At 51.3% G+C, this 25,921-nt stretch overlaps 1 protein-coding gene across 1 annotated transcript; it reads left to right on the top strand.

Annotated features, from left to right (window-relative positions):
* Positions 1-25,453, top strand: LOC128914939 (uncharacterized). The gene is made up of 7 exons (XM_054214662.1): positions 1-983; positions 2,041-2,201; positions 2,771-2,957; positions 9,406-9,484; positions 14,836-15,182; positions 23,165-23,250; positions 25,393-25,453. Exons 2-7 carry the CDS (start codon positions 2,152-2,154, stop codon positions 25,451-25,453), a joined length of 810 nt encoding a protein of 269 aa, XP_054070637.1. The 5' UTR covers positions 1-983; positions 2,041-2,151.
* The last annotated feature ends 468 nt before the right edge of the window (positions 25,454-25,921 follow it).

The following is a 25,921-nucleotide window of genomic DNA, read 5'->3' as shown; positions in this document are numbered from 1 at the left end:
TCGTGCGCGCGCGCGGCTTGGCGGAGGCCCGCCCGGCCACGGTCTCGGGAGAGCGAACCAGGACCGCCGGGACTCGCACGAGCTCCGCGCTACCTGGGGCGCGATCGGTGCCGCCCGCCCGGCCTCGACAGCGGCCGTCGGCGCTCCAGTATCTCTTATCTCCAGTATCTCTTACGCGTTACCCCGCCCCCGTCAGTGCCCGGCAGTTTTCCGGGTGTCCATCTCCACGGCCCCGCGGTCCTGCAGGACCCGGGAAGTGCCCCGTCAGTCTTCCGCCGCGCGTCTCTATGGCACTTTAGTCCTCCAGGACCCCGGAAGTACCTCCTCAGCTGCTGGTAGCCCAGCGTGATGTCCTCTTCACCCAGCCCGAGTTCAGGTACCAGAAGCAGCGTGGTGAGGGTGGTGGCCGCCCCTCTTTCCTCTCCGCCTCTGGTCTTGCTCCTGGGGCCGTCTGGTAACGCAGGGTCACGGTGTGGTTCCACAGGCGTGGGACCCAGCTCTTGTTGTCCCACCGTCTGTGAGGGCCCCAGCAGGTGACCGGGAGGGGTGGTGGCTGGAGATGGGAGGAGGCCCCCAGGCTCGGGGGCAGCAGCTGAGCAGCTGAAGGAGGAGGAGATGGAGCGCTGTCATTGCTGCGTGAGGTGAGGGAGAGGAGGCAGCACAACTGCTGGAGAAGGGCTCCAGGGACACCAGCGCCTGCCCCCGCCCCCCCTCCCCGGGCACAGCTGGTGAGGGGAGGTGTTTAGCAACAGCAGATCGTGCCTGGATGTACCCGATGCCACAAGAAACAAGCGTTTCGGGGCCAGTTATCTACACGAAACACCTCCGTCGCCAGCACCGCTGCCCGCCCGCCCCCCGTGACATGGGACGGAGCCGCTGCCAACGGGCCCGCTGCTGGCCCGGCCCCGGCTCCTCCTCCTGCGGGGACGGGAGGCGCGGAGCCGCCGCTGTGGGGGACTGTGGCGCCGCTGAGGGACTGTAAGGTGAGGGGCAAGGTCTGAGGCGGAGCGGGACGGCGAGGCCGGGCGTCCTGCCGTGTGGGTGGGCCCTGGGGAGGCCCCGAGAGCCCGGCCGGGTCTGTGGCAGGAGGGGAGCTGAGCCGGGCCGAGCCTGCTGGGGCTGAGGGGAGGGCGGTGTGGTGAGGCCTCTGTTGGAGCTGGTCTCCCTGAAGCCCCCCGGCAGCCCTTACCCCGGGAGCGCGTTTCAGGAGGGGTGAGGCTGCTGGGGGGGGGGTCTGCAAACGGGGACGAGTGGCTGCCGCCTTCCCTGCGGCGGGGAAAGCAAGCTCGGCTCTGAACACCTCTGGGTCTTGGGGTGGGACCTTTCCCAGGAACCTTCCCACCCCCCCCGCCAGGGTGGGGGAGCAGGAGCAGCTGGAGCTGCTGGTAGCCCGAGTGTGGCCACAGCGCCTTGGAGTGGAGCTGCCAGGGGTGGACACTGGCAAGGCTGTGGATGGGGACAAGGCCGAGTACGCAGACAGGGCGCCAGATGGGAGCATCACTTGGGGAGGGCGTCCCGAGCGGGTGAGCTCCACCGGCTCTGCCACCGCACTGGGCCAGGGCTCTGGGAAGGAGGAGCAGGAGCCCCGGGAAGAAGAGCTGCTCGCTGACACCGTGATAGGGTTCTCCAGGGAACAGAGGCTGCACTGGCTGTTGCTGTCATCCAGGGGGGTCGGGAGTCCTGGGGTTGCAGGGACCAGAGGCCTCGAGAGCGCAGGTGAACTCCCAGAAGCGCTGCTCCATGGTGAAGTAGGGTTTGATATATTAAAGCTGTAAACTAATTGAAGTAGGTGCTTAATATATTAGAACTGTAAATTAGAGTAGGAGCTTAATTTAGGAGACCGGGTGCCTTAAGGCTGTACAAAGAGCAGATGCAACAGTTGTAGCACTAAATGTCAGAACTTATCTCCTATTTTTTAAGAAAGAATGCTTTAGGACAATATAACCTTGTAGTAGAAGCTTATCTCTCAAAACAAGGGGCCCGGGGTTACTGAGGAATGCAGAGACATGTCAAAGCTAACACTTTTGATGTGCCAGCAAGAATAAAGAAGTAGAGCAGAGGCCTGCAGTTCACCCAGAAGTCACAACGATGAAGAGGAGTGGAGGAAGTAAATGACCACCAGATGCCTCTGAAGACCACCGAGAGACTCTAATGCACATGCAGGAGTGGGCGGTAACCTGTAATAATGAGTTAATGAATAGGTAATCATTTCTTGGAAAACTAGTGAATATGTATACATAGTATGTATTTAAACTGTACGTGTAAATCAGTCGGCGCGCACATTAGGTGGAGCAATCCCCTGTATGCCCGGCGCTGCGATAAAGAATACCTGCTTAATAGTCACTGCTTTGTAGCCAAGCTAGCCTGCCTTCCTGCTTGCTCTCCTCTTGTTCCTCCCCTCGCAGTCACCTGTCCTGCACCGCACTCTGTGGCTCGGGCTGTCTGCTTTTCCTGGCTTGAAACAGCCTCAAAAACGAGGCCCTTGGCGGCCTTTTCTTGCCGTGATTCCCTTCCCCAGTACAGACTTACCTGCACTGGAGCTGGTCTCCTCGGCGAGTGAGTTTTGCTTGTTCTCCCTGTCTTTGGATACCGCTTTCATGGCCTCAAAAAACCTGGTGCTGCCACTCTCTCCAGTGAACAGAAAAGATCAAATGTGTGGAGCCTGGTCCCACATGGAAGGTTCCAGGAGGGAAGCGTTGTGGTTTTTCTCACTTTCTCTGGAATCCACTTTCATTTCACCAATAACCTTCATTCTCACTCTCTGACCTAGGCCGCGCTCAAAATTAGGAAGTATCTGGAGCTTACATGGAAGCTTCCACAACAGAAAAGAAGTGCTTGTACTGATTGTCTCTGGGAATGGCTTTTACTGCCCCAGTAACCTTGGTGCTTATACTCTCCCAAAGGCGAGGCTCCATTGCAGCAAACTTCCAGAGAAGGACCAAGCAAAAGGAAGGAGGGTAAGAAAAGTCTCTGTTTAGAATGGGAAATAAAGAATTCTAGGCCTAGGGATGAAAAAGGGGATAAAAAGAAAGACCCTGGGAACATTCCCCCAGACAGTCCTTCAGGGGAGAATGTTGAGTTTTTGGGTTGATTCTTCTTGTACAAAGGATAAAGATAAATGGAAAATGATTTGTTTTGTTTGGACTGCATCCCGGAGGGGCCGGGGGCGGCCGGGGCGGGGAAGGACGTGGACATCCTGGGTGGGGTCCCAGGGGGGATCTTGGGGACATCCCTGGGGGTCCTGTGTCCATCACGGGAGATCTTCGGGGTGTCCTGGGGCAGAACATGTTTGCATTTGCATTTGAATTTGTTTGGACCAAAGAACCCATAAGACCTCCTAGTGTATTTTGGCCTAAATTTGGATCCGATGAAGACTGGGTCTGTCAGACTTTAAACGTGCATGTGAATAATAAGGAATAATAAGGAATTAGAAGAAGGTGAATATGCTTTTTGCTGGGTCAAGATGAATAGATTCGGGGACACCCAAGTCCATTTTATATGTTCCCAGCCCAGACCGTCAGTGACGTTTCAACCAACAAAGAAGCTGAATCCCCTAAGGGGACCCCTTAGACTCTTAGTTGGGGGCGAGGAAGAGGGGTGAGTAACAGGGGAAGAGGACGGGGAAGAGGACTGCCCCAACCATTCCTACCAGCAGCTCAAGGTTCACCGGTAGGATAATTATCATTGTGGGATTTACAGAATTCCCTGAGTTGTTTGGGCAACTGTTAGAACAAGTGCTTGAACAATTCAAACCTCCATCCGGAGAAGCCCTGCTTCAGTTATGTGGATGACTTATGGGTATCTGGGGAGGGAGAAGGCAGGGTAAAAGAAGCCACGAATGAGTTATTGAACTTTTTGGGACAGCAAGGTTTGAGGGTCTCAAAAAAAAAAAATTAAAAAAAAAATAATTGCAATATGTGGAAACAGAAGTGAAGTACTTGGGATGTCTAGTCAGTGAAGGGAGTCGAAAAACAAATCCTGTAAGTCCTGAGAGCATCAAAGGAATAGTAGACTTAGCTCTGCCAAAGACCAAGAGGGAAATGAGAAAGTTTTTGGGGCTGACTGGGTACTGTAGACTGTAGATAGGGGGGCGTGCTCAAAAGACTAAAGGACTATATTCCAAACTGTTAGCTGAAGAACCGAATGTATTGATTTGGACAGAAGAGGAGGAGGATTTAGTGGAAGATTTAAACCAGAGCCTAATTAGAGCTCCAGTTTTAGCCTTATCTTCTTTGGAGAAAACTTTTCAACTATTTGTAACTGTAGACAAAGGGGCTGCGTTAGGAGCTCAAGAAAGCGGCAGCCAGTGGCCTATTTATCCAAACTCTTAGATCCTGTCTCCCGAGGGAGGGGAATGATAGAAGTTAGCACCCCTTACCAAGTCAAAACCATTTTAGCCCAAACCATGGGAAAACGGCTAACCAATTCAAGAATACTGAAGTATGAAGGAATTTTAATTGAAAAGGATGATTTGATTTTAACTACCAGCTCTTGCCTTAACCCAGCGAGCTTTTTGTGGAAAGGAGAAGTAGAGGCAAAGGATGAAGAACTTACACGCGAATGCATAGATGTAATTGAGTACCAGACTAAGATACGACCTGACTTAAGGGAAGAACCCCTGTCTGGGGGTCTTCATTTGTTCGTAGACGGTTCTTCAAGAGTGACAGAAGGAAAGAGGTGTAATGGATATGCGGTGGTGGATGGAGCGAGCCAACAAGTAAAAGCCTCTGAGAAATTAACTAGTGCATGGTCCGCTCGAATGTGCGAGATGTATGCCTTAAACCAGGCACTAAAATTAATTGGAGAAGGGGAACGAACAAAATATACAGACTCTCGTTAGGCGTTTGGGGTAGTGCATACATTTGGTAAAATTTGGGAAGAACGAGAACTAATAAATAGCAAAGGGAAAGAACTTATATATGAGGAACTTATAAAACAGGTGTTAGCAAATATACTAATGCTAAGTGAAACAGCAGTTGTACACGTTAAAGGTCACCAGAGAGGCAATTCAATTACCGCAAGGGGAAATAGATTAGCGGACAAAGTGGCAAAAGTGGTGGCCTTGGAGCAGGAGACAATTAAGATTTATAGTCTTGTTCCTCAAGTACTGACACTAACGACCCCGTTGATATTCATGGAAAAAGAAAAAGGACAATGACAGAAGCAGGGGCAGTGGAGAAAGAAGGTAAATGGATTCTGCCTGGTGGAAGGGAAATGGTTAACAAACAAACTATGAGAGAAATAATGGCAGTGTTACATCAGGGACGCCGTTGCGGAACCCGAGCAACGTGCGATATGGTTTTGCAGAAGTATGAATGTTTTGGCATTTGCACCGTAGCAAAGCAAATTTGTGAAAGGTGTATTATTTGTAAGAAAATAAATAAGAAGACTCTTAGAAAACAACCTCCAGGCGGACGGGAACCAGGGTTAAGGCCATTTGAAAGTATACAAGTCGGTTGTAGTGAACTACGACCAATAGGCAGGTCTAAGTACCTCTTAGTCCTGGTAGATCACCTTACTGGATGGGTGGAAGCTTATCCCTTAGTCTCAGCAACAGCTGCAGGGGTGATAAGCGTAATGCTAAAGCAAATAATTCCTAGGTATGGAATAGTGGAAAATGTGGATTAAGCCATTTTATCTCAAAGGTGCTACAGGGAGTGATGGAAGGTTTAGGGATAACATGGGATTATCACACTCCCTGGCACCCCCATCATCTGGAAAGGTTGAAAGAATGAATCAAGCCATTAAGAAGCAACTATCTAAATTAGTTCTTGAGACAAAATTACCATGGATTAAGTGTTTACCAATAGCAGTATTGAGAATCCAGACTTCCCTTAGAAAGGGTACTGGTCTCTCGCCTTATGAAATGCTTTTTGAACTACCCTACACTGGAGGTAGGGAAGGTGTGCCCACATTTCAAACCAAGGACATCTTCCTTGAGAAATATATACTGGGGCTGTCGTCTTATCTCTCTTTCCTCAGAACTAAAGGCCTTCTTGCTCAAACTCTGCCGTTGGAATTTGTCGTCCATCTGTATAAACCGGGGGACTGAGTACTAGTCAAATCCTGGAAGGAGAGTAAGCTCCAACCGGAGTGGGAAGGACCATTCCAAGTACTCCTCACTACAGAAACGTCAGTAAGGACAGCGGAAAGAGGTTGGACTCACTACGCCCGGCTAAAAGGACCACTTGAACCCCCACGGACAGATCCAGTAGAGCAGTGGATCATACATTCCGCTTACAGCCTGCTGCGAGTAACCCTAAAAAGACAATAAGCTGTGGGTTGGGGTGGGATCCAGTCGGGAGGTATAAATATGTGTATGCTGTGAATTTTAAGAAGCATTTTGTGATGATACTGGTCGTAGGGGTGGTGGTGCGTTTCCCACTAGGAAGCTGGAGTGCACACCCAGATTACCCAGTTAGGCTTGTCATAAATATCACTACAGGAGATACCCCACAGACCGTACGCTTTGATGCCTGTCAAGTACTGAAGTGTGGGGATCTAGAGGCCCAAAGACAGTGGAGTGGTGAAAACAAGTACCTGTGTCCAGAAATCTGGAGGGTCGCAGGGAGATACCCCAAGGCTGCACCTGGTGAACGATGGAGTGAAGTGTTGTGGACCATTCAAATTGGAGGGTGGACCGTTGATGACCTAGGCGGATGATGTCTAACCTAATATGCGGAATAGGAGCAGATGTGCCTGGAAGAGATCCAAGGGGAAGATTTAGAATAGACATAGTGGAAAGTAGCAGTCAAGCGAAAGGGACAACTATTACTAGTAAACTTCCAGTAATACAACAGTGGGGGACCATCGAATGATCCAGCTTTGGTAACGGTTACCAAGATTAAAGATCTTAGACAAATACCTGAAAATGAAACAGCGTCCGGTGAGATGAATGCTTGGGTAGAATGGGTAAAATATACCATTAATAGTTTGAACCAAAGCAATTGCTATGCTCGTGCCTCAGGAAGGCCCACAGCACAGATATCCCTTTCCCATAGGGTGGATGAAAGATTCCGTAGGGATGTGGTGTATGATAGCATTATACCAAGAAAAGACCACCTGGGGAAATGAGACTTGCCATTCACTTCCTTTACTGTTTCCTGCCTTGGAGTCTAGAGATGTTAAAGTACCACCAGTATTTTCCACAGCAATTGGTAACCACCCAGTGTGCCTCTCATGGCAGGATGTGAATGCCACCAAACCTGTGGGGGTTTCACCCTATGCACTGAAACTCTGAATGTGACCGAGGATGTAGGAGGAAATCACTCAGCGTTACGAGTGCCTCGGGCGGATCTCTGGGGGTATTGTGGAGGGAAGACCTCGCGATCTGTGTTGTCACCTAACTGGAAAGGTACATGTGGGACGGTACAATTGGCAATAGCATTCACCCTAGCATTTGAAAAAGGAACAGGATCCCTGAGCTCAGGTAATAGTGTAAGAAGAAGTTTAGGTGTATCCTTTGATGAACGGATATATAGATCCCAGCGGCATCCCTAGAGGAGTCCCGGATGAACAAAAAGCAACGAATCAGATAGGAGCAGGATTCGAATCTGTCTTTTTTCTGGTGAGTAACTATAAACAAAAATGTAGATTGGATATATTATATTTACTGTAACCAACTGAGGTTTATTAATTATACCAGAGATACGCTGAAATGAGTAACAGAACAATTGGATGCAGCCAGCCGAATGGCATGGGAAAATAGGATCGCCCTAGACATGATCTTTGCGGAGAAGGGAGAGGTGTGTGTAATGGTAGGGAATCGGTGTTGTACCTTTATCCCAAACAATACGGCTCCAGATGGTACTATAACTAAAGCCCTTCAAGGGCTCCCCGCTCCAGCTTGACAGGAGTTAGCTGAAAAAGTCTGGAATAGACACCTCACTGACAGGTTGGCTGGATTCCTGGTTTGGAAAATGGAAGGGTATGGTGGTATCAACACTGACTTCTCTTAGAATAGTAGCAGGAGTCTTAGTGGCTGTAGGATGCTGTATCATTTCCTGTGTGCGAGGATTAGTTCAACGATTAATTGAAACTGCCCTAACGAAACAAGTGGAAGTAGACCCTCCCCCATACCCTGGGAAAATGGTTCAACTCCAGGAAAAGAACAAGAAAGAGGAAGATGAATGTGAATTGATGCTTGCAAACCTAGAAGTTTCTTATGGGAGTATACCCGGATAAGTAAGTGCAAAAAGCAATAAATTTAGAAAATGAAAGGGGAGGGATTGTAAAAAAATCTAAGTATTGTTTTTGCAGAGGAACAACTTGGCCAGTCTGCAACGATGTAGCTAGAGAATGATTAACAACACAAAGGCTGAGCAAGAGACAAGCAAGAATGCTCATCCCTTAGACAAAGGAGAAACCAGTCTATGCTGAATTAGTAGTTTAATGGGAAGATGAACATTTAACTGAGACCAGCTACCATGGGCAATAATACAAAAAAAGGAGCAAATAAACAGGTGAAGTACAGGGTTTAGCAGGGGTGATGGGGAGAAGTAAACGGAGGCGGAGTGAACAGAAATAGTTTTAGGCGAATCGGGTAGGCTGTAAACCCTGGAGTTTGGGAGCCAATGGGGAAACAGGGGAGAGAAATTTCTGCCGGGAACAGGAAATAAAAATTTATTTTGGGAACTCAGGTATGCCTCCCAGCTAGGTCACCCGTTCTTGCAAGAACGTCTAGATAAAATGTGCTTCATATCGATCACTGCCCGAGTCATGGTTATTGGATAAGGAGCGTTTCTAACAGTACTGCTTTCATTGCCTGCAAACCTTGGTGCTAACACTGCCCATTAGCGCGGGATTCAATAACACCAAAAGTCTGGAGCTTACTGTAACATGGAATGTCCCGGGAGAGAACAGTTGTGCTTATTCTCGCTGTTTCTGGGAACGGCTTTTGTGGCCCCCCAGGCCTTGCTGTTTACGCTCTGCCAGGGGCGAGGCTCAATTGCAGCAGCTTCTGGAGCTTGCTGCCTCGTGGAAGGTGGCAAGAGGGAAAAGTGGTGCTTGATCTTACTGTCTCTGGGATCCACTTCCATTTCACCAATAACCTTCGTTGTCACTCACTGCCTAAGGTCATCCTAAAAAATAGCAAAAGCCTGAAGCTTGCTCCCAAATTGAAGGTGAAGGAAGGGACTAGTTGTTCTCGCGCTCTCTGGGAACAGCTTTCATTGCTCTACTAACCTTGGTGCTAAAACTGTCCCAACAGCAAGGCTGAATAACAGCAAACTTCTGGAGCTGGATCAACATGGAGTGTCTGGGAAGGAAAAGTTGTGCTTTTTCTCACTGTTTCTGGAATCCGCTTTCATGGCCCCTGCCGTTCTGTGATTTTATGCTGCCAGCTCAGTGTGTCTTGCTTAAGTCCTTGTTTTGTGGGTGCTGTTACCCTGCCCTGATTTTTTCCAGCGTGGCTCCGGCCCAGGGACGCAGGGAGTGGGGACTCTGAAGCAGCATCCTCTGGCAGGGGGGCTGGCATTTGTGGAGGGTAAGTAGATAAATCAGGGGAATCTTCTCTTGTCTGTGCCGGACTGACTTCTGAATGCCGTGTGGTTAATAGGGATTAATGGGAATTAAATAAGAATGGGAGAGACACGCTGGGAGAACTAAACTGCCTTGAGAATAGGCATTAAGTGTGGGGGGGCATGTTACCTGGGAAGTATCTGGGGAGATGGTTGCTGGCATGGCTGGTGTCCTGGGTTGAGCAACAGAGGACTAATTTCTCTTCCAGTGCTGGGGAAAACGCCACTTTTGGAAGACTATAGTGTCTGAATTTGTGAAAATATTTATTTTATAGCCAGCTAGGCTACGTGGGATTCAAGGTCTTGGTGTTTTCAAGCCTTGCCACGTGCGGGGATGAGGAGGAGCGAGGCCTGGCTAACAAGATTATTTCATACCATGAACGTCATATTCTTTATAAATTAGAAAGTTTGCTGCATAGTTTCTCTCTCCGTTGATGGCAGCAGTACAGAGAAACTCCTTGCCCCGGTTCCAGACCCATGAGGCCTTCCCTTCCTCCTGAAGCTGTTGCTCTCACAGTGTCCGACTTTTACTGTCCACTGCTGGGAGTCACAGCTTCCTACTGATATAATTGGCTGAGTATAATTCTTGTATATCTTATATTAGTATCCGGATTAATACTGGTTCTTTAGTATTATTGTTAATTATTTAGTCTTATCCTATTAAATCTATTTATATTTCAACCCTTGTGTTTCCTTGTTTTCCCCGATTCCCCTTTCTGGGCGGGGAGGGGTCATCGGGTGATAGAATGATTGTCTCAATGACAATAAATTGTTATGGGTTTTCTCAAACCGTAACAGCTGGAAACTGGGATCCTTTGGATGGTGGCTTTCACAAAGCCTCAGGGCAGGGGGATGTTGGAGCTGTACCCCAAGATGTGGGGCAGGGTTTGGGGGCACCACCCAGATCACGGCAGCAGCTCTGCTCAAAGCCAGCCAGGACTACATATTTCTAGACCTTGCAGGCACACACAATTTGAAAGTCACATACCATCCTGGGAGAGGTCTGGAGGCTGCTGGCTCACCAGGGCGCTTTGAGGGTGTTCAAGGCTCACCAGCCCCCCTCATCCTTGCTCACAACATGAGGACTCGCGCTACACAATGCAACGTCCAAGTGGTGTGAAAGGGAGATACTGAATCATAGAATGGTTAGAGTTGGAAGGGACCTTAATCCTCATCCAGTTCCAACCCCCTGCCACGCGCAGGGTAACCTTCCACTGTACCAGGCTGCTCAAAGCCCCATCCAGCCTGGCCTTGAACACCTCCAGGGATGGGGCAGCCACAGTTACTCTGGGCAACCCGGGCTGGTGTCTCACCACCCTGCGAGTAAAGAGTTTCTTCTCGATATCTGTCTAAATCTCCCCTCTTTCAGTTTAAAACCATTATCTGTTGTATAAAGACCAGAAAAAGCTGAAGGGCTGGATGTTGATCTGTTCTTAGCTCCATAAAATTACAGCAGAGCTCTGGTGAAAGGCTTCCCTGGCAGATACTGCCCAGGACAGCATGGATTGGGGTGTCTGTGGCGTTAGGAGCCTCCCCATCCTCCGGAGCCAAGCGCTCTCCTGGCTCTCAATGACAGCAGCTCCTCTGGGAGATGGCTCAGGCATTGGCCCAGGCATTCTGCAAGGTAATTACATGGTCTTTAGTGGCTCCGGCTATTAGACAGCTAGGAAGTGCTGACATGTGTCGGTTCATCCTTGTCTGGGCTGTGATGGAGTTGGGTATGGAGCAGCGTACGGAGCTGGCACGGGGATGCTGAAAACACCCGGCAAGAGCTCTGGGAGCTGGGCAGGGCACATGGGAGTGGGGCAGGGATGGGCAGCCAGCTTCCCCAAGCACCAGACAGCTCAGCTTGGCTCACCTCCAAATCTGGCTTTTCTGTGTCTTTTGGGTTTTGTTTTTTTTTTTTTTTTCATCTGGGCAAGTCTCACGGGGGCAGCTGTTGAGAGGCAAAGAAGCTGAATTGGATTGTTGTGCCCACATGAAGTAGGCTCTGGTTACACAGCCGGAGAGAACAGGATCCTAAATTGGATTTCGCCGCTCACTTGGAATGGGCTCCAGTCATGTGGGATTATTGGGGATTTAAAGTTTACATATAGGAAATGATGATGAGACCATGCCCCAGACAAAAATCTGGGGAGCGCCGTGTTCTACTTCGTTAATAAACGGGGAGAAATCTTGCAATTAACAGCTAAGCTGTGAACAGAAGCATCGCTGGCAATGCTGGCGTGGTAATGAAAAGTTTGCAGGATCACAGCATGGCTATTATGTTTGTGAAATGGCTCCTCTGTTTGTGAAACACAAAGGCCCGTGTGCTAACAGGGTTGGCTCCTTCCTCTGGGCTGCCCCCCCAGGCTCCGCATCCCCTCCGTGCTGGGTTGATGCTCATGGGGGATCTGGAGGGGACAAAGCAGATCCCCGAGAGCTGGCACCCATCCGTAGATCTGCAAAAGCATTGTGCCCCAGTAAAATCAATGATGGATTATCTTTTTTTTTTATAAAAAGCATAAAATTCGGGATGCTTCATTGGATTTGCCTGGTGTTGAGACTTAGTTTCTCTGATTTGTTTCCCGTTCCTCTTGTCTCCCCCTTGTTTTGGCCCCGGAAATGTCGAGGCTAATTGCCAACATTATTTATCCTCTTGTTCCAGCCTCGCTCACCTTAGTGCTGGCAAATTAGGCAGTTGTGTGCGAGCATCGTCACTGGCGTGGGCAGCCCCTGCCCTGGGAGCTGAGTCGGGCAGGAAGAAAAAGCTTCATTTTTGGGGAGCAAAGCTCCTGCAAGCTGCTTAGCCAGAGACAGTCCTATTTTTTTGCCTATTTTTTGCCAAGGGATGAATTGAAGTGTAGCTGTGGGAGCTGAAGTGATGGGGGCGGGGATCGGAGCCTGCCTGCAGCTGGCTTTGGGGTACAGCGGGGTCTGAGGCTGCCTGGGTCCCTGTGGAGGGACCCTCTCTGGTTTTGGGGACGATCTTGGTGGGATGGGGAGCAGGGCCAGGTGCCAGCAGATGGCACTCCTGAATGCACGGCAGAGACTTGCTTAGCAGAAGCTGCTACGAAATGGTTTTTCCGGCTTCTCTGTGCAGCTGCTCTGGGCCGGGGCTGGACGCTGTGGCCCAGCACGGTCTCCAGGCTCGCCCTCCGTCCTTGCTCTCTGTGCTCCTCACTGCCACTGTCTGCTGCCTGAAGAGCCTGCGCCCCGCACCTCTTGCTCCTCCTGGCCCAGGTGCTTTCCCAGTCTCTGCTTTGGTCTCCCGCTGTGTCCAGGGTGCAATGATGTGGGGCCAAAGGTGGGGGTCTGCTCAGGGACCCCAGCCTAAGGTTTTGGTGCCCAGGTTGGAAACGTGAGCATCACCAAGAGCGTGGAGGAGGGCTGGGAGCAGAAGCGTGTGGAGGCTTTTTATTTTCTGTCCCTTGGGTGGTAGGCTCTCACCTCTGCCTCGAATTACAAGTCATGTCACATCTTGGGAGGCTCGAAATTGTGTTTCTCAGCAATGTTCCCAAAGAGATTAGAAGCACTGAAATGGCTGAAATACCCTCTGAGCTTGGGGCGGAACAAGGCGCCAAACACAGCAGGGTGGGAAGGGCAAAGAGCTGCAGCACCCTCACGGGGGCGGAGGGGAGGGCTGGGCTCAGCTCGTTGCTTGCCCCCTCCCCACAGCCCTGTTTGATTTGGGGTTATTTTTCCGATGCTCATTCATACGGGTGCAAATGGGATGTGGGAAGAACTGGGGTGGCCACTTTCCTTCTGGCTTGGGTTGGAGAGACCCAAGCACCATCCCAAACAGCACAAGGTGTCTTTAAGCTGCACTTAAATGCTCCCCCATGGAGCAGGGTGTCGGTCCCCAAATTTACAGATGGAAAGTGAGGAGCTGTGATTTAAGGCAATTAAGTAGGGCCAAGCAGCCAGGCAGAAGCCGGCCGTGAGTATGGAAGGGATTGATTTCCAGGGCTGATTTAGAGGAGGTAGAGATTCAAAACTTCTGAAGCTTGGCTGTTTGTTTTCAGTTGGCATATTGCTAACAGCAGCCAAAATTGCCCAGCTCCGATTCTTTGCAGTCTCTTTTTGCTGCTGGAGCCCTCGCGACGGGATGCAGCTGCAGAGAGCTGGGTCGTCTGCGGGGCTGCATCACGGTCCTTGCAGTCCCCCTCCTGTTCCTGGGACCGTGCAGAGCCGTCTGAGGTGTCACCAAAGTGGATTGGTCCCCAGGTTCTGCTTGGAGGGCCTGGCTGACCGAGTGATTGGCGATCAGCCGGCTGAACTGACACATCATCCCACAATTACAGACCTCCTGGAAAGAAAGAGTCAACCCAGGCAAAGACCAAGCCGCTTACAAATACTGAAGGAGCCATTAAAGATGCAAAATCATTATCTCCCGAGCAATCCAGCGACACTCACGGGAACATTAATGCCAGAGCAGCACATAGGAATGATGAATGTAGATGTATGTATGGATCTTGGGTCGTGGAGTGGACAGAAAGACGAGCTGGATAAAAAACATGTCCATAAATGCGGACATCATCCCAATTACAGCCTGGAAAGAAATGCAGGGTGCAAGGAATGGGTGAAAGGGGTATCAATGAAGTGGGGCACCAAAGAGTGGTGGCCTTGGATGCCAAAAAGCTGGAGCTGCTGGGATCGAAGGAGGAGCTCACGCGAGTGGGTCTGTTCGGGGAATCCCATTGGGATTCACCGCTCCGGTCTCCACTGGCTAATTACGTTGCCATTACATTCTTCATGACTGGTGAGACTCAGCAAAAGCCTTGGTGAGGGTTGCCTTGGAGGTCAACGAAACTAATGGAACTGAATTGAATTTCCAGTGAGAATATTTACGTGGCTATTTTCAGAGCGTGCTTTTTCCATACCTCTGGAAAAATGCAAACCGAAAGGGCTCCCACAGCCTGGTGGGACCTGCTGCGCTAGTCCTGGCTGCAGCTGTGCTGGCGGGGAAGATGGTCTTTCCACTGTGGATGGTCACATCCATGGTGGAAGAGGTGCAGCACAGTGGGTATTTAAATCCTCCTGCCCTGGTGAGAGAGAACCCCACACCAATTTCTATCCGGCTGTGCAGCTTTATCTCTGCAATAACAGTGTGCTTAGTGTGCAGGATGAAATTAATACAGAGCCAAATTTACCTTGGGAATATATGAGCAAGTTTTTAAATGAATATTCATTGGAATTTTCCTGCTCTTACGTCTTGCTTGGCCCATCATGGCTGTAACCAGGCAGCTGGGTCAGCTCTTCCCGGGGCATCACTCGTCATGTCAGAAATGCTGGAAATGTCCCAAAAGAAAATATCCACCTCTCATTTTCTCTGCAGCGTGGGAAGCCACGGACGTGATGCAAATCCTGCCGTCGACGTCCATGCTGCGGTGTGGGGCTGTGAAAGAAGAAGAGCCCTGCCCGGGGTGCAGCTCCTGTCTCCCATCCCAAGGGCGCCGGCCTGCTGGAGTGGAGGGGTGCAGGTGGAGCTGGGGGTTTGCAGCCCCCAACGGGAAGGTGCCTGGCAGCCGGGAGCCGGGTCAGAGCTGCAGGACATGGGTGGACTCGGCAATTGTAATAAAAGCATGTGAGCTGACCTGCGGCCAACTCTATAGAGAGCTCTCAATGCTACAACTAAATGAGCTGGTGGAAGACTCAGGCAAGACTAAAATTAAAACAGGTCAGGTACAGGCAGTATCGCGGGGCCGGGAGGCAGAGTTTCAAAGCACGCTCTCTGCAAGAGAGGAAAAGCAGGAAAAAAACCCTTCCTGCGTATGCAGAGGACATTTCCAGAGCTCTAATACTTTGATTATAACAGATCTTAAGAGAAACTGTGCTACTCCTTGAAGATGGGGAAAAAACCCATAGCTGCTCTAAACTGGTGGAAACCGAGCTGCTAATCAGCAGAGAATAATGATCAATTTATTGGACGTGATGCATTTAATGATAAAATACCGACTGTCTTTCCTGATTCGTGTGACTAATGCAGAAGGGCATAGTAAAAAGCATCAGCGTACAGTGAGTGCTGGAAGAAATACTGAGGTGGGGCAGCAGGTATTTATATGAGGGCAAATGGACAAGGAGCAAAAGATGAAGTGTATCAGAGCTGGGCAGCTCCAGGAGGGGATGCGGCTCGCAGGCTGTATTTCGGGAGGGCGGAAGAAAATATGCCCATGGAGGCAACTTCCCTGTCTCAAGCCTCTCTAGGCTGCAGAGATTCCCGCCGGCGTGTTAGGGACGTGCAGGTACTAAAATGAAGGCTGGCCATGCCGGTCCCCACACTCAGTCAGGTGCCACCCCAACATGGCCATGTCCCTTTGCAGCCCTTTGCGGTCGTCCCGCTCCCACAGCCTGTCCTTTTGCAACTGGCTGCTGCAGCTCCCAGCGTGCTTCTAAACAAGCCAAGAAAAATTAAGACCAGGCAATGATTTTTTTCCTTTTTTTTTTTTTTCCTCCCCCTTTATTGCTGACAAGCGCAATCTATAAAGCAGTGAGAGAGAGGGAAAGGCAACGAGACTCGTCCGGATTAACCAGCCAGGGGAGCATCAAGCTGGGACCAGTGCTGTTGGAGGGGAGCTTTGGCTGCTCGTGCAGAGGCTGCAGCAGCCTGTGATGCTGGCAGAGGGACCTTGCTGACGTCCTCTCCTTTGGTGGCCTCCATCCCTCCGTCCTGGCTGTGCTTTCAGACACTGCAGGGACCCTGTCTTGGTCTCCCCACTCTCCTGCATGATGGCAAGGCATGTCTGCTAGCTTGCTGGGGATGGCTCAGGGGGGCTGGGATGCTCTCCAGGACTGGAGAAGGCTTTGCTGAGCAAAAACCCTATCTCTGAATGAACCAGGGGAGCACTGCACGAGCAGAGAGACAGTGTTACTGCTCCAAGGGTCAAGAGAAGCCCATAAGGACACACAACCCTTTCGATGGGCCTGATACTCAGATGGTGTGGGAAGAGCCGAGGGAGCCCGGGAGCCACCGATGAGCATCCCAGGATAACGGGCCTTACAGAGCTCGTCTCCCACCCTTTCCATGGGAAGGAGGGATGGATTTAAGCCACTGAGGGATGATGAGTTGGCTCTGCTCTGCTCCTGGACCCTCACGTGCCTCTGCCGGTGCAATAGCAGAGCCCGTAGCTAGATGCCACTCAGTACTAAGGCATCATTATTTTTTACAAACTAAGAGAACATTCCCTAATGTGCCTTGGAACATTATTGTAAATAATTAAATCTGAACTGCAGTTGTCACAGTAAATGAACAAAAGATTGTTCCGCTTCCCATGTGCAAAGTACAAATCACAGACTTTTAGTCTCCCTGAATTTTTACTGCCAATTTAAGGAAAGCAGTGAAGAAACACCCGATCTAAAGTCCTTAGGTTGGGAGCAGATCCAAAACCCCTCCTACAAACTCAGCCCGTGGGCAGATCAAATCAATTTCCCTCTCTGCGAGGGCTGGAGGTGCTTTTGGAAGCAGGACTGCAGCAGCTTGTTGCGATGGCTCTATCACACAGGAGCATCTTGCTTGGTCTATCACACAGGAGCATCTTGCTCTGCTCCTAAAGCAGCTGTTAGAGCCAAGCAGGCAAATAATGTCCCTGAAGGGTGGGAACCAATGACCAGGTATGGCCAGGACTTCGGAAATGCAAAATACAGCCTGTGTCTGGGGAAGCTCGCTCCTGTATATCACAGGGAGCCCTGTGACCACCTGGACTGAGCTCTGGAGGGCACCTCCTGCCCCTTTGGTCGCCTCGATTTCAGGCTGTTGGTGGTGAGGATGCAGTGATTTGATGACGGATCTTGATGGCTGTGATGCATGTCTAAGGTCCACATCTTCCTAAGTCTTCCCACGTGGGTTTGAATTCAGTGCAAAGTGGGGACGTGTCACTCTGCCTCCTGCCGTGTAAATGAGCTCTGCCCTTCATCTTCCTCCCGTCTGCGGGGGGAAAGGCAGGGATGGTGGTGGAGGGGAAGGAAGGCTGCTGCTTGCCCAGGGCTCAGTGTTCGGTGCAGGTGAAGAAAGGATCTCGCATCACGGAGGGGACAAGAACCTGCACGTGTCAACAAGGCTGGGTCCTCATCTTGGTTGGAACCCCCCAAACACGGCTTCAGCAAGGGAGAGCAAGCAGCAGAATAATCACCTTCCTCTACCCCATCCCAGGTTTATGATGCAAAACGTTTTAAAAGGGGGAATAATTAAGTGCTGCTCGTAAAAGAGTCAGTCGGCACCACTGACGGGCTCCTCTGACCCCAGGAACTGGGTGGTGCCACGGGGGGGACAAATGCTCATCCTGTGCCGGGAGCGGGGCTCATCCCATGGACAGAGAGACCCGGGGTGGGGGGGGAAATAAACATCCCAGTTTGCTCTGACAAGCAAGACAGAGACTTTTCATTTGCTGAATAGGTCCCCGTGGCTGAATCGCTTTGCAGACTGTCCGGCACAGGGGGTGTTTCTCTTGGCGAGATCCAGCCACGGTAAATAATCCAGAATTTGTGCGTGATGGATGTTCACTCCCTGCCAGCCTGTCTCCTGAGAGTTTATATAATTTCCTTTCCCGCAGCTCAGCTCTTAATTCAGCGTGATTCATGGCAGGTCCCTCTGACAAAGGCTTTTACAGCCCTGCCACCCTGGGGCGGGCAAGGATGGGGCAGAGGGCACTGCGCCAGGTGGGAGGATGCTGCTTGCTGAGGCATCGGGTCTCCAAGGGTAAAACTTCTTTGGATGGGGTGGGGATGGGGTGGGATTTGATTTTTGGAGGGAGTCATCCCTTCTTCCTCTGCGTCATCTCCTGCCTGGCCATGAACCCAGCAGAGGCAGTGGGAGCCTGGGCAGGGGGTGATTTGCAAGGTGGGGGGACCCTCCGGGCATCCCTCTCTGGCACTTTTTGGCGGGGGGTGAGCAGGGAGGGCTGTGGTACCCCAGGCATTGGGGAACGAAGAAGCAACTGTGCAAATGGCCTTCAAATCTTGGCCAGAGCTAAGGGATGGGGCAGTCCCACGTCTGACATCTGATGAAGCACGAATCCTGCAAACCTGGACGCTGCAGGACGCTGCTTTCGGGGGCTCCCCTGGGGACTCTGGGACAATGGGGTTGTGGGGAGAGGATGCTGGGTCAGGTCCCAGAAAAGGGACCTTCGTTAGTGCCATTTGCTGGGCTGGTCCCCTTCCCCTCCCAGCCCTACCCGTTAGCTCCCATCCCAATTCGTTCCGCACTCAGGGGTGATATCCTATCTGCAATATTAAGACAAATGTAATGGAGTATATAGGTATCCCCCCACCTTAAATCAGATAGACACCAAGGTGGAGGCAGCTGATAAATCCCCTGGACACTTACAAAGGCAGAGGAAAGGCAGGCAAATTTAATTAATTCTTATCATCTCTGGCAGAGGCAGCGAGCAGCAGGCAGGGAGAGGGATCCTTTTGGCCTCTTTTCACCTCCGAGGAGCAGGAAGGGAGGGCAGGGGAGGCTGCGGCCCTCTGCCTGGACTCAGGGCTTGGTGGCCGCATCCCAGTGACACCCAGCGGGTCTGGGGCTCGTGCCAGAGCGCAGGAGTCTGTTGGGAGAAGAGGAAACAGAAACCCGTCAGCCTGCTGCTCGTGGGCTTGATCCGAGCACCTAAATGCGTCAAAACACTGGGGCTGTTTAAATATCTATTTCTAGGTACTGGAAGTATGTCTTAGCAGAGCAAACCAGGCTCGACTGCTCATCCTGGACAATAAACACCTGTGAATTGTGAGGTTTCTGTGACGCAGTGACAGAGCGCACCCATTTCTGCTTGGAAAAATGTTTTTGAGCTCAGCGGGTGGTATTTATCTCTGGTGGTTGACTCTGTAGGTGGGAAAGCAAAGCAGGGCTGGATGCTGCAGCGAGGGGCAGATCAGATGCGGAGTGTGGAGCAGGGCACTGGTGATACCGGAGAAAGGCAGGAGAAGACGGCATGGGTCTGCCTGTGGGATGGAGACCCGCTAGTGTGTCCTGCTGCCAGCGTCTTCTGCAACTGGTCCAGAAGCTTCAAAGCACCCTGGAGGGGGATTTTGAGCAGAGTGGGGATTATGGGTTAGACCGGTGGCGTGCTGCAAGGGGAGAGCCGCTTGGAGCACCCCAGATTGCCAGCAGCTGCTGACCTGCCCCAGATGTGCTGGGCTTGGGGACCTCTGAAAGCTGATGTTTCTGGAGGGGCTGCGGTGCAGCTCACGGCCCCCAGGGCTCCCTTTAAGGGAGTTGTCAACAGCCTGAGCTCCCCCCAAAAGCCCCCCACCTCCCACGCAGCCCTGCCTGCCGTCTCCACTCCGATGGGGCAGGGCACAGAGGACGCAGCAATGGAATCCCGGCTGGTAGATGGCGTGGGCTCAGACAGCCAAGGATGTGAAGCAGCAACAGCTCCCGTGAGACCTGCATTCCTGTGCCAGCAGAGGGGAGATGTATTTCAATGTGGCAGGTGAGGATGGCTTAGTGTCCCCTGAATAAAAACATCCCCATCCCGGGGGCAGGACCACACTCATGTGCCCCAAGCTTGCCGAGCATCCGAGGCTTAGTGCAGAGCCGGAACACCAGCACAAGAACCAACATGGCAAGGTCTGATGTGGTGGCCAGGGCTGCCGTGGGATGTGGCCCCCCCCCAGGGGGTGGCTGTCCCCTCATCAGGACGGGCCGAAGCTCCCAGTGTGGTCCTCCCCCATTTCATCGGCGGGCAGGAGAGGATGGTCCCCGCCTTGCACAGGGTGTTCAAACTCCATCCAACTTCACCAGCGCTGATCAATTACCCAATTTTTAATGTTCCTGTCCTCCTGAGAAGCTTCGTTTTGTTTTTTCTTCCCCTTTTCTCCCTATCACTGGCCATTGCATTTTCATCTTAATCTGCCAATAGTTCATTCTCATTTGACATATTAATCCATGCTTCTTTCTGTAAAGATAACTCATCCCTGCTTGATGGCAGGAGTGCATAACCAGCACCACGCCAGGAATATTTTAGTGGCTTTGAAAAGACAGTGGAATAACAAGTAACCAGATCTGAGCTGGTGTTGCCCATCCGTTTTAAGAAGCCGGAGGTCCCTGGCAGATAGCCGCTGGGCGATGCTGGTGTGGGAGCTTTGCTCTGGCTTGCAGGTGGGTGAGTCTTTGGAGCAGGAGCTGAAGGGTCACAATGCCAAGGTGGGGCTGGATGCTAGGACTTCCCCCCCCCCCCCCCATCCCCATCCTCACACACACGTTGGCACTGAAATATTCGGCTCTTGGCACCGGATTAATTTATTTGCTGCTGTTTATCAGGTTTGCAGCTGGCTGGCGTTTTTAGTACTGTTTGTATAAAGAACAGCATCAGTGTACAACAGCAATTATTTCTGTATAAATAAGAGCATGGATGCTGTCAGCTGCCTCCAACGGGCTCTGCGGTGGGAACTGAGCTGATGCCACCACCCCATACCCCGAGGTGGCGGTGGGGGTACGGGAGGTGCCGCACAGGGTGGCAAATTTCACGGAAAAGAAGATTTGACAGCAAAAGCTGCCCAGCTTCCCCTGCACCCCTCCGCTCCCTCCACCAAAAATGCACGGCTCCAGGGATGCTCCCAGTGCTGTTCCCTTAAACACATAAAAGGGCTCCATCTGCTTTTAATTATTCAAATGAGCTGACAGGGTAATCAATATAAATGGTTAAACGTGGCCAGGATTAGTGTGTCAGCTCTGCTGCAGCACGGAGTAAAAGCTCTCAAGATGGGGGATTAGCTGCTGCCCTGGTGCTGTGGGTGAGTCGGGTGCTGGGGGTCCCCATTGCCCATGGCGGCACCACAACCTGGGCTGGGAGTCACCGGGGGGAGCACGTGTCCGCGGCCACTCTGGCAGACGCAGGATTTAAAACAATAACTTGCGGTACTTCTGGCTCTGGCTGCTTTTTTTTTTTTTATTGCTAATATACTGCTAATTGCGCTCTGCTGTGTGGTAATACTAATAAAGCAAGATTTAGAAAGCAGGAGGCTTAAGAGAGTAAATCAAGGGCAGGGCACAGCCTCGGCAATCTGCATCCCAATTACCCGCAGCTCCCCAGCACTGGGGAAGGACGAGGGACCCTGCCATGATGACCTGGGCACAGAGTCCCCACCACACCGCGGGGTGGAGGGGTTTTGCCGGAACACCAATATCTCCCTAATGCTGGAGGACCTGCATCACTGTGCCTTCCCCAGCAGCAAAGTTTCTCCTGTCCTGTTTCACCTCTCGGGGCTTCTGCCGTGCTGCTTTTTTGCTGTGTTGCCATGGCAATCCTGCCTGCCTCCATCCCTGGTCCTGTGGCCAGTGAGTGCCACCAGCCTCCTCCTTTGGGGGACCACCAAAGGGGTTTTGTTGGGGTCACAGCGCCCATCTCTCCAAACACTTGTTAAACACTATTAAAAGACAAAAAGAGGGAGGTGGGGAGCCCCTGGGCGATTCAATTCATCTCTGCTGGTCCCTTGTTGAAGCCCCCCCCCGCCCCCCGGGTGGCTGTGTGCCTTGGCGGAGGTGTGCTTCAGCAAGCTAGCATCCACCTTGGAGCAGGGTCGTGCAGAGACAACCACCTGAATGAGAAGAGCTGAAACGGCTGTGCTGAAATTGTCAGCCAGCCACAGGCTTTCTAGGCTTTTCTAGCCCCCAGCGATGGGAGAGCCAAGGGGAGGCCGTTCCTGTTCCATCTCCTCCCGAATGTTCATTTTCTTCTCGTGTTATGGCATGGAAATGTTTGACTTCACAGCCTTAGCTTATATTGCCGGGGAAGTAACTTAACCGTGCTAAGTGTTGAAGCTGCATTTCTTTTTGATGATTTCAAAGATTTATTAAGTTCTCCCAGGGAGAGAGAGGAAAAAAAAAACCATACCACGCCAGCAAATAAGATTCAGTGGTAGGCCCAGCAAATAAACTGAAAATATATGTGCAGCATTTAGAGACTTTGCTGGAGCGTTTGCTTTCCGCCGGCTTCTATCTACAAACGCGTCTCTGTGATGCTTGGCTTTATCCTTGGCTATAGAAGCTTTGACTCCCAGAGATGCTGCTCTGCTCTTAAGGTTCCCCTTTTATTTAGGGGTTCGGATACAGGAGCAGAGTAGGGGATAACTAAAGGTTTGCTAATAGCCTACCCACTGGAAAGCGTTCACCCAAATAGCTCAGCTGATCCTGAAACATCGTAAGTGCTCTCCGAGCAGGAATCTGGAGTGGTTCCGGGGCAGCTCATAAACGTGAGACATGGATCCAGTTCACCCCCGCCTTAGTTGCAATTAATTAATGGACTGGGTCTACTAATTTACTCCCAAATCCAGTCACTGGGAGATGAGGTCACAGCTGGCAGAGAAGTACCAGCAGGATGCAGAGTTTTCTGCAAAGTAAATTAGCAGCATTTAATTTCACAAGAGTCCAGGAAAAAAAAAAATGTGTTAAGAAGTGATGGAGGCCTGGAAATGAGCCGGGGCTGGAGCCAGGAGAAGCACGGCCAGCTGTGAGCTGGGCGAGAGCCGGAGCCAAGCCTATAGCCCAGGATTTGGATTCTTTCCCTTTCTATTGGCACTTTGTGGAAAAAAATAAGCGGCGCAATCTGGTGGGGCGATGCTGGCGTTGCTGCTGCTGCCTGAGCCCTGGCCAGGTTGGCAGGGGCCATCCCCAGCCTCTCGTTACCCTCCCGTGATGCCACCTTAATGAGTCTCTCATTGTGTCACCTTAGGTGAAGCGCCTTAAAAACTCCCATCTGCCAAGGAGCAGGCGATTGCCAAAGAAATCGGTAATCTTGTTCGACTGCGAATGCTCCTGGTATGAAAGAAAATAAAAGGTTGGGGGAAATGCTAAGGAACTGCAATGTCAGCAGAATTTGGGCCGCGTTGAACGCGGGGTGCTGCGTGCATCTTGGTGTTGCCGGCACCTCGATGGCAAGGGCCGGGCGACCCCTTCCCTACGAGGCTCCCCGGGGGCAGCTGTGCTGTGTTAATGAGCGTATGTCTTCGAAGGGAAGACATTTAGTTGTAAACACGCTGTTTTGCAGCAGCAAAGGGGAAATCTTTGCTTGGGGAGGAGACCCCGGGGAAGGGCAGAGGTTAGAGCTGGTGTTTTCGCATCGCTTTTAATTTCATCTTTGAGAAAGATTTAGCTCGCGGTATTTGGCTCGAAACCAGGCTGGATGGGGCTTTGAGCAGCCTGGTCTAGTGGGAGGTGTCCCTGCCCAGGGCAGGGGGGTTGCAACTAGAAAATCTTTAAGGTCCCCTCCAACCCAAACTATTCTATGATTTATGTATCTCAGTTTTACCAGAACAGTCCCAGTTTCCCCAGCACAGAGTATAAAAAATAATGTCCTTTTGGTGCTATCACTTCTTTTCAGCCCCTTTCAGAGACGACCCAGTGGAAGGCATTCACTGCCAGCACACTGTCGTGGGGTGCTGGGCGCTCCCTGAGAGGAGCCAGGGTTACGTGCTGTGCCCAACACAGGCGTAAACACTATCAAAACCACTCTCTTGTCCCCAAAACATGCTAACGATGCTCGGCTGCCTTTTCTGAAGGGCCTGCCCAACATGGTGCGTTACTGGAAGATCCTCTGCTCCAAGGAAGAATCCCGTCTTGCCGAGAGGAGCGGGCAGTGATGCCAGCAGTCATTAAAAACAGAGGTTGGATTTGAACCAAGCGCCCGGCTCTTACTGTGTTTCTCCATGTGCTTGAAAACCCACAGTCCCTCCTGCCCAGGGAAGCGGGAAAGTGCAGGAGGATCCCGTCTGGCTTGGATTTATTGTCACACAAGCCTCTGTCTTTGGTGAATGCTGAGGGAAAGCTTAAAGATGCTCGAGAGGAGCGGAAGAGGGGCTTAAGTGCTGTAAGAGGGAGAAAAACATCCATGTGCTCTCCCTTATGACTTTATGGCATCTCAAGCGAGATTTCTCTTTTTTATTTTTCTAATTGGTACCCACTCCTGGCACTGGCAGTGCTGCTTAATGGTGTGTTTCAGAGAGGTGCTGAAGCCGGCTTCTGATTTTTACTGAAAAGGACCCATTTTCTCCCCATTTATTCTGCAGGGAGATCTCTCTTCCATCCCTGCAGGGGAGCAACTTGAACACAAATTAGTGTTCACGGGGGAGGGGGGGTCAGCCAGCCACAGGAATGCTCAGAGGAGGGGGCAGAGCCCGGCGGGACCCAGATGAATTTGGGGAGCCCCTCATGGGGTGAAGCAGGTTGCTCCGCTCCATCAACTCGCTGCTCGGGGGAGTTGAGCCCCACAGGTATGGGAGGAGTAATCCCCAGGGGAAGCCGGGCTAAATCACCGTCTCCCCACACAGACGTGATTTGAAATAATTTCCTTAAGCGTGAGGTTATTGCAGGTAGGTTATATATTGATTTTTTGAAGGCTTTTCAGATGAGCAGAAACACCGCTCTCCCCTCATCACAGAAAAGACTGAAGGGTTGAGGTGGGTTTTAGTTTGGGGTTTTTTTTTTTCCTTTTCCTGTTTTTAAAGAAGAGGGAAATGCACCAAAATAAAGCAGAGGTGAGGCATGGGAAAAAAGCAATGGGTTCAAGGTCTCCAAAAGAGCTCTAACTGCCCAATTATCCTCAAAGAAAGGGGAAAGGCAATGAATCGTAGTTCCCAAAGCCCCACGGGTGTTCTCCCCCCAGCCCTCGCTCCCTTTCCCCCAGAACCCAGCATCCCCCCAGCCTGGGCAGGGGATGCTTGATGAGGGAAGCACCCAAGATAAATCACAGTTAATCTCAGCCGGCTTTACATGAAGGGTAACAGTTCTGCAGGTTGTTTGCTCACCTGTTTGATGAGCTGATGGAAAATAAAGTAACATTCTGCCCGAGCCCCAGCTCATCACCGGAGGCAAGTATTCCTCCTCTGCCCTGATGCCTTTGGAAAGGTCCAGGGGATGTTTCCAACAGTTTAGGGGACTTTTTTGCCTTTACCTCTCTTCCAGTGGTGCCAACAGCCTTGTGCCAGTCGAGAAATTAGCTCTCAGCACCTTTATCGTCATCTAAGCCCATCGGTTTGGCTTTTCCTGCACAAGCGCCTTGCTGTTTTCTCCCCCCACATATATATTTAGGTATTTCCCCATATCCAATTAATTTGGCCCCTGCCACCAAAGTGTTGCACCACCTCGATCCATCCTGCCTTTCATCCTCCTGCAATAAAGGCATCTCTTGTTAGTGGCTCGCTGCTGGGCTGTGTCTCTCTGTCAGGCTTGTGTAAAACACCCCCAGAACCTGTTAGATAGAGACGTTTATTACCCTCTTCTGCAAAGCTCGGCACTGGCGAGTGGAAGGGAAGAGATTCATTGTGTTCTGCAGAGGTACCTGAGCCTGAGACCCCCGGATGAGAGGCAGCCGGAGGGAAGGAAAGCTCGAGCGATGCTATCATTAGTCAGAAAAAAAGTTGGGGCTGTAACCCCAGGAGCTGCAACGGAGCTTGCCAGGGCATCGTAGTGGGTTTTTTAGCACTGGCCACTG

The sequence above is a fragment of the Rissa tridactyla genome, chromosome 9 (assembly GCF_028500815.1).
Source record: "Rissa tridactyla isolate bRisTri1 chromosome 9, bRisTri1.patW.cur.20221130, whole genome shotgun sequence".
Lineage (NCBI taxonomy): Eukaryota > Metazoa > Chordata > Aves > Charadriiformes > Laridae > Rissa > Rissa tridactyla.
The sequence above is the reverse complement of the archived record's forward strand: the minus strand, read 5'-3'. Positions and strand labels throughout refer to the sequence as shown.

Excerpts from the sequence above, each read along its gene's own strand:
- LOC128914939 (XM_054214662.1), top strand. The coding sequence starts at position 2,152 with ATGCACATGCAGGAGTGGGCGGTAACCTGTAATAATGAGTTAATGAAT. Across the intron at positions 2,202-2,770 it reads AATAATGAGTTAATGAATAG|GCCGCGCTCAAAATTAGGAA; the intron begins GTAATCATTTCT and ends TCTCTGACCTAG. Across the intron at positions 2,958-9,405 it reads ACCAAGCAAAAGGAAGGAGG|CGTGGCTCCGGCCCAGGGAC; the intron begins GTAAGAAAAGTC and ends GATTTTTTCCAG.